The following is an 8,582-nucleotide window of genomic DNA, read 5'->3' on the forward strand; positions in this document are numbered from 1 at the left end:
AAGGGTTCTTCAGATTGATGCAAAATTTGTGCTATAGATGGTTCTGTATAGAACCTTTTTGAAAAGGGGTTAATTACCACTCAAAAGGGTTCTGCTATCACAGTGATGTCAAGCTTTGAACAGATAAGACCCCTTTCCAAAATGTTACATAGAACCATTTACAGCACATTCTCAGTCAATCTAAAGAACGATTTCTTGAAAAAGATGATTCTTCAAGGGTTCTTTAGTAAAGAAATTGGTTCTATACAGAACCATAAACACTAAAAGAACCCTTTGCATGATTTAAAGGGTTATTTGCACCATGAAAAGGTTCTTCAGATTGCAGAAAATTTGCATAAATGTGCAATAGATGGATCTATGTAGAATCTTTTTGAAAAGGGTTCTGTTTAGCACCCAGAAGGGTTTTGCTATTGAAACAATGTCAAGCTTGTAACATTAGAGCAACCCTTTCCAAAAAGGTTCTATTTAGAACCTTCTACAGCACATTCTCCATCAACCTAAAGGAACACTTTTTGAAATAGATGGTTCGTCAAGGATTTTTTAGTAAAGAAAATGGTTCTATATAGAACCACAACCACTCACAGAACCCATTGCATGATTAATGTTCTGTGCATCATGAAAAGGTTCTTCAGATTGATGCAAAATTTGCATGAATGTGCTATAGATGGTTCTATATAGACCCTTTTTGAAAAGGGTTGTGCTATTGCAATGATGTCACGCTTGTAACAGTAGAAGAACCCTTTTTTGGTGCTGTATAGAACCATTTACAGCACATTTAACATTAAATCATGCAGAGGGTTCTTTGAGTGTTCATGGTTCTACATAGAACCACTTTATGTACTGAGGAACCCTTGAAGAACCATGTTTTTAAGAGTGCACAACAGTCACAGAGGTTGACCAGCTTCTCTGAATGCCTCTGTTGGTCATCAGCTGAAGGAGCAGCGGGAGAAGGAGCGACAGGCTCGGAAAGCCAAGGAGAACAGCGAGGAGGGCGGGGAGTTTGACGACCTGGTGTCCGCGCTCCGCTCCGGAGAGGTGTTCGACAAAGACCTGTCCAAAATGAAGCGAAACCGCAAGAGGCCGAACAACCAGGGCGGAGAGACGAGCAGAGAGAGACCAGTCACCAAGCTCAACTTCTGAGCCGTCTGTGAGTAAACACTGACACAACGGCGCCGCCTGGTGGTGGAGCCCGGGAACTACAACGGTGTCAGTTTCTTACATAAACTCCAGATTCGACTTGAACTTTGTGGACGTGATTCACTTTGTCAAAGCACAAGGAAGAGTTAGTATTATCTCTGATCTAAACTGGAAGGCGCATCCACTTATCTGTGCTGGCTGCCAAAATACTATTTGTTTTGATTTTTTTTGTTATTTTTCTTCCTCAGTATTTCTGTAAACATGTCCATACTGAAAGTGTTGGTCTGCATTGAGTTCAGCACCGATTTCTATGGTGCTGGTACGTTGAAGCAAGCGGCTCGTGAAGATACGGTGGGATTCCCATGTTTGGGAATAAAGGGCTATGTTCCATCACAGTGCAGCAGGGATTACAACTCCATTAAAACCTCTTCATTAATCATACTGGTCATTACAGTGGGCAGAAATGAAAGGAATATCCCAAAAAGATGTAACCTGGTCTCCTGTGTTTACTGTAAGGTGGAGTATTTTGTAAAAGAACAGACTCAAAACTCTCTTACAGTGATAGTCAATGGGTAGTTGCTGCATTCTGTGAACGAGCCTTTGAATTTTTTGACTCTGTACCACAAATGTGACATTACAGTTCCAGTCTAACAGTTCCAGGTGTTCGGATGAGACCGAGAAGCTGTTCTTAAAAGGATTTATCCAAATTTGCATCACTGGAGTGACAGTAAAAAAAAAAAAAGTACCTGTGGTTACTTTTGCTTTTCCGAGACTTTTTCCAACTATTCAGAGATGTTGACTCGAGTCAGTGACTCGGACTTGAGTCGCATGCTGACTGACTTGCAAGTTGCGCTCATTAAATGTAGCCTGAGGACAGAAACACACGATTAAACTGATTAAAGTAGGGCCGCCAACCCTAATGCTAAGGTCATGGGCACTCATTACTGCCGTGTCGTCAGCAGCATCAGGTTTGACATGGCTTTAAATAACGAGCCTGTCATTATAGAAAAACCTTCCGCCTCAAAGGACAGAACTAAAGTGCTGCACACAGTAAATGCAGTGATTAACCTTTTCAACTCCTCGAGACCACCGGTGGGTCCAAACCGCGCTTGGTCATGTTCTTCATAACGTTCATATTCCATAAGCTCCATTCAGAAGCTGGGCGTCGTGTGAGGCTGTAGCTCTTCTCTCCAGTCTAATAGACGGTGATGTCATTTTAAACCCTTATAATAAAAGAAGCTGAACTCAGTTTGTTTTTCTACTGAAAGTCGAGCCGTTTTTCCCCAAATCTGGGCTCTAAACTATAAACAGACAGCGTCTCTTCAGTGATCTGCTCTGGAAACATCACTTTTAGAAAACAACACAAAGAGCGTCGCAGATTTTTGGCTTTCAGCAGTAAATTGTGAGCGTGTAGTGATATGTGGAGATCATAAAACACACGTTCTGTTCATTTGAGGGGCTTTTACAAAAAAAAAAAAATTAAAATTCACATTTATTCCATGCAGTTACTGAATAAATCACCTTATGATTTCACGAAAATTCACGAAATGTCACGAAAATTCAGCTGGACACACCAAAATATACCCTGGTCAATTAAGGCAAAGAGGCAAAACAGCTTGAAACTTTCGGTCAGTCTGCAGTTTGTATAGCAAGAATGTAGCAGGTTTGCTTGCTAGCGCAGTAGCTAATTTAGCGGAGGTTTTTGTAAATTATAGATCACATTTCTTTAAAACTTAACAAAACTTCAGCTGGGTTCATTGTTACTTTGGCTATCTTACTCTACAAACTACAGACTGACCGGTCATTTCAAGTTGTTTTGCCTTTCCTGTAAAACTGTGTTCACCGCGGCTCCCAAGTGGCACAACCGTGGCCGCGATGACGCTACGGCCATCTGTGGCTGAGAGTCCAAGAGCCCATAGAGCACAACTAGTGCCCCGCTTTGGGAAGGTAGGACACCCCTGCCTCCGCCCCCCATCACTAGCCGCAGTCCCGAAAGATGCAGTGGGGCTTCACCGCTCTCGGAGAACGCCTGTGTTTGCCTTCCTAGTGCTGGTGGTATCATTAGAGAATTTGTAGAGAGGAGAATCATCACTCTGTAATGTCTTCTGGTTTTCTCAAACACTAGAGGGCGCTCCGGAGCGAGTCCAAAATGAATGGGTTCAGATCAAAGTTTATAAAAGAGCTTTATAAGAGCTTTTAAACTCGAGTTATAGGAGTTTAAAATGGCGCCTCGTACGTTCGTGGTGTGGCGAAGCGCTCAGTGGCAGTAATGCCAGTGTCCTGCTGCCCAAAACCCGTTTACTGTAGAAAAGGGAAAAACACAGGTGAGTTTTCTTTTCTTTTTTAGTGAAATCCATCCTTCTGCTCTCTAAACTGAAAGGAAAGTGATTAGAAACTAGTTGAACGTCTCCCTTCACCCCCCATTCGTTGAGGGCTCGCTCGCTGCAGTCCTGTTTTTGATACAATGGGGGAAATAGGAAGTGGCCAGGAGCCTCATAAACCGGCTCTGGTGTCGTGTGACTGGGGAGTCCTAACCAGTGGGTGGAACTGGATACGACCAACGTTTACAGCTTGCAGCGCTTCCGAACGTCTCTGTCTGTCAGGCTGGAACCTGTGAAAGCTCGAATTACGGTGGAGTTCACGGTGGAATCAGCGACTGCCCATCGGTGTCTACTGTCAGTGTGAGTGAGTTAAGAGGCTCTACGTTCCTCTTTAAAGTACTGAGAAGCTCATCAGCGTTATTATCTTGTTTTTTTGGGGTTTTTTTTGCTTCTCTTGCTCTAAAACCCTTGACAAAACTCATGAAGGGCTTTTCGACTAACTGATGAGTTTAATCAGGTGTGCTAGATTAGACGAATCAACCAGGAGCCGCTGAGCTAAAGCCTTTCTGAGTCAAGCCAAAGTTTAAACTCTCTTCAAGCTTTTCTCAGCGATCTCCGAATGTTACAACAGTCACTTAGATGCTTAGAAGAAGTATCCTTAGTTTATAGGAGGTTTAAAGGGAATTTCCACCAATTTTCTTTAACTTTCTATTAAAAAAAAGTGCTTGGCATGTAAACAAAGTCATTCAGAGTGGTCAGAGTGAACTCTGGTTTCTTTACAGTGGTAGTGACAGGAACCAGGGGTCCGTCAGTGAACCTACACCTGTCTTCTGAGTTTTTATAGGGAATATCGATGATAAAATAGTGAGAAATCTGAAAATATTTTCTTTGGGGACTATTTTGCCTCAGAGCGCCCTGCATGTATCCCTCCACTGTGAGTGGATTTTAAGGCAAAAATGTTCTCAAAACTCTCGTAAAACAGCGTCTCAGTCATCAGGCAGTGAGTTCAGAACCAGTTCATGTAGGAACTTTTAGAGGGGGACGTCTGGTTCCTATCACCACCACTGTGAACAGTTCTGACTCGGTGAGTTTATCTAGAACTGAGCGTTTCACACCAAACCGCTCTGAAAGACTCTGTTTACATTTTATCCACTTAATTATGCAGGAAATTTGAAAAATCCGAGGAATTCCACTTTAAAAAGTGCTGAAAAGTGAGCCCTCCCTAAATGAACACTGTGGGTTGCTGGTCAAACTCTATGCAGGTTAAACAAGCCAAACTATTCTGTGTCGTGGGTGTAAATCCCTGTAATCTCTGCTTTTGTGTTTATCATTGTAAATATGTAAATATGACCATCCTCTGTTTATCCTGTCCCGATAAATTGTTCAGAGATGTTAACGCTCTGATTTTTTTTCCCTGTTGATCAGACGCCACTGAATCTTTTTGGACCGATAAGGCTTTCGGTTTGTAATAGTTCCTTTGTTTGTGGGTCCTTTCAGTGCTCTCTTTATTTAAGAAGACCTTTGTTTGTTGGTTGTGACACAGATAATCAAAAAGGAAAAATAAACCCAGAATGTCCGCGGATTGTTATGGTGGAGTTTCCTTTTATTGTGGGATTTCAGTCTAAATGACCTGCAACAGTGCCATCTGCTGGACACCATGTTAAATGACCTGTTTTAGACAATTGCCCCAAACTTACAACCGTGTGCACGCAACTCAGTCTTCCAGGTGGTTGCTACTGTTTTTAGCTATGCTAATGTACTTTAGTCCAGCTGATGGATAACAGTGAGAGTCATACACCACATAATCAAGCCCATTAGAGACACTGACCAACTTCAAGTGGCTTGAAGCAACTGTGTGATGATTTAGGCATGCGGTTAGCATCGTGCTAACTGGTGGGGCATCAGCTCCAATTACTTGTTAGCAACATTAGCCTGATAGCTAGAGCTAAAACTGTAGAGGCAAACTTCAGGCACCAAACATGTCTCAGCTGATCGACGACGCTTGAGGTCAAATGTATTCATTCATTTATTTATTTGTTTTGGTCAAAGTATCACTTTAAAACTCAAAGCTACAGTAAGTCTTTGGCATTGTAACCAAGCCTAAAGGGCGTGCTAACATATGCAATTAATCAGTCAACCTTTATGTAAACGCGGAATACAGTGAGGGAGACCCATTATTATTATTAATAATAATAATAATAATAAAATGAATCAAATGCTATAATGAAATAATAAAAATCATAATTGTAAAATGTCATCATAAGAAGGTACCAATAAACTGTTAAACCAATAAACGATTAAAATTACAATATAACAACTTATCAAGCAACAGAGCAGATAAGGATAAAATAAATAAAAACAATGAAATAAAAGAAATAGATGTAAGACAATAAATTGCCAATAATAAAAGGGGAAAAAAAGTCAAGTCAGGTTTATTTGTTTCGTGCTTTTTACAAAGATTTTGTCGCAAAGCAGCTTTACAGAAGTTTGAAAACATAGAGTTATATCATAGATCCCCCAGTGAGTGAGCCAGAGGCGACGGTGGCGAGGAAAAACTCCCTCAGACTGGAGGAAGAAACCTGGGGAGGAACCACGACTCAGAAGGGATGACCCGTCCTCCTCTGGTCAGACAGAGTTACAGTTTAATGAGCTGAATACCAAATAGAAGCTGAGAGGATCTCTGTTTGAAGACTGGATGGTAAAGCTTTAGAAACTGCACTGGTAGAGGCGGTCTCTGGCTGAGGTGGTCCCTGACTGAGGCGGTCTCTGACTGAGGCGGACTCTGACTGAGGCGGTCTCTGACCTCTCTCAATGCTGGAACATCTGGATGGCTCAGTGATGTAACTGAGGGTGCTGCAAAGTAAATAAACAATAGCTCAGACAGTTAAAACACCCCAGTTGCAGGCTGTGCAGAGGTGATTAGAGACTAAACGTTTGCAGAATCATAGGGTCTTAAAACATTTGGAGGAATGAAGGAATGCCAGAAAACGTGTAGAGGGGAGAATTCCCACTCGGCAATGTCTTCCGGTTTTCTGAAACACTAGAGGGCGCTCCTGATTGAGTCCAAAATGAATGGGTTGAGCAAAATCATAGTTTATAAATGCTGAAACATTTTTAATGTAAAAGAATAAAATCTGAACACAGAGCAGCATAAAACATTTTAACACCGCTGTTCTATTTAAGAGCATTTAAACTCGGGTTACAGGAGTTTAAAACAGAGAGCACGAACAGCCAATGAGCTGCTCCGCTCGCCAACCAATCAGCTCTCAGTAGCAGTAATGTTAGTGTCCTGCTCCCCCAAACCCGTTTGCTGTAGATAAAAAGGAAAAACACAGGCGAGTTTTCTTTTTTTTTCTTAGTGAAACACAAACTTCTGCTTTTCCAAATGAAAGGAAAGTTCTGGGCGAGTGATTAGAGACTTTTTTAACTGTTTGTGTTTAGCCGTTTCGCTTCATTCACCCCCATTCACTCGCTCGTGGGCGCCCTCTGCTGTTCAGCAGGCCTGTTTTTGATATAACGAGGGAAATAGGAAGCAGCCAGACTCCTCATAAACCGGCTCTGGGAATACCAGGTAAGTGTAAAATGAGGTGTAATGATGGCGCTTTATTTACAGTAATCTAGTGACAACATACAAGGCCAATAGCATTAAACAGCAACATTAAAGGGACACTCCACCCAAAATGAAAAAGGTAACCATCACTACATCTGCTGTTAATATACTTACTCTCCTCCAGAGAAAGCTTGTTCAGATGTGTAGATATTCCGATCATTCTTCTCATGATGTGTCTTGAAGGTGGTTATTTGAGTTATTTTCTTAAGAATAAATCTAAGAACACATGGTTTTCTTGAAAATATTACAGTCTTAAATGTTTTCTTAACCTTATGACAGCCTCACACTGTCTCAGGCTGTACGAGTCGACATGGTGAGCGTCTGAATTTATCTCTGCGCTGCCTCTGCTGCTCCTCATCCTCGTCCATCACCCCACAATTATCATATTTTCCAATAAGTTTTTTTTTTTTCCTGTTGGCTGTTTCTTCCACCATCACCTCTAGTTTTTTTCTCATTTTAAACACTTGGTTTGATGTTTTTCCTCCTTTTTGCTCCTCTGAGTGGATTAAACTAAAGAAATAACAGTGGAGATGACAGTGGACTTCAGGAGGAGCCCTCCAACCCTGACAGCGCTCACCATGCTGGACAGAACTGTGGCGGCAGTGGAGTCCTGCAAGTTCCTGGGCACATCAATCACCAGGGACCTGAAGTGGGACAGCAACATCGGCTCCATCATCAAGAGAGCCCAGCAGAGGAGGTACTTCCTGCATCAGCTGAGGAAGTTGAACCTGCCCCAGGAGCTGATGGTGCGGTTCTACACAGCCATCGTAGAGTCCGTCATCACCACGTCCATCACAGTGTGGGGCAGCTCAGCTACCAAGCATGACCTCCACAGACTGCAGCGCATCATCAGGTCTGCAGAGAGGACAACTGGGGTAGAGTTGCTGCTCCACTGCTGGAACTGCATGCATCCAGAACCAGGAGGCGTGCAGAAAAGATCTCCACAGACCCTGGACACCACCTGTTCCAGCTCCTTCCCTCAGTCCGGCGCTTCAGCCCAGATGAGGATCAGGACATATTACCCCACCTATCTGACTGTTACCCCACTTACCTGCCATATTACCCCACCTATCTGACTGTTACCCCACTTACCTGCCATATTACCCCACCTATCTGACTGTTACCCCACTTACCTGCCATATTACCCCACCTATCTGACTGTTACCCCACTTACCTGCCATATTACCCCACCTATCTGACTGTTACCCCACTTACCTGCCATATTACACCACTTATCTGACTGTTACCCCACTTACCTGCCATATTACCCCACCTATCTGACTGTTACCCCACTTACCTGCCACATTACCCCACCTATCTAACTGTTACCCCATTTACCTGCCATATTACCCCACCTATCTCACTGTTACCCCACTTACCTGCCATATTACCCCACCTATCTCACTGTTACCCCACTTACCTGCCATATTACCCCACCTATCTAACTGTTACCCCACTTACCTGCCATATTACCCCAACTATCTGACTGTCCCCTCACTGACCCCTTTAACTGC

At 42.9% G+C, this 8,582-nt stretch overlaps 1 protein-coding gene across 4 annotated transcripts in view; it reads left to right on the forward strand.

Moving 5' to 3' along the window:
* daam1a (dishevelled associated activator of morphogenesis 1a) overlaps window positions 1-2,325 on the forward strand; it is a 111,659-nt gene extending 109,334 nt beyond the window's left edge. For 3 of the 4 annotated variants that reach the window (XM_037542232.1, XM_037542231.1, XM_037542234.1), the window contains one exon: window positions 931-1,140. In XM_037542232.1, coding sequence (XP_037398129.1) covers window positions 931-1,140 — 210 coding nt within the window. Of the gene's footprint in view, window positions 1-930 lie in introns of all 4 variants that reach the window. The other variant, XM_037542233.1, reaches the window with a different exon arrangement.
* The last annotated feature ends 6,257 nt before the right edge of the window (window positions 2,326-8,582 follow it).

Source organism: Pygocentrus nattereri, chromosome 10, assembly GCF_015220715.1.
Source record: "Pygocentrus nattereri isolate fPygNat1 chromosome 10, fPygNat1.pri, whole genome shotgun sequence".
Taxonomy (NCBI): Eukaryota; Metazoa; Chordata; class Actinopteri; order Characiformes; family Serrasalmidae; genus Pygocentrus; species Pygocentrus nattereri.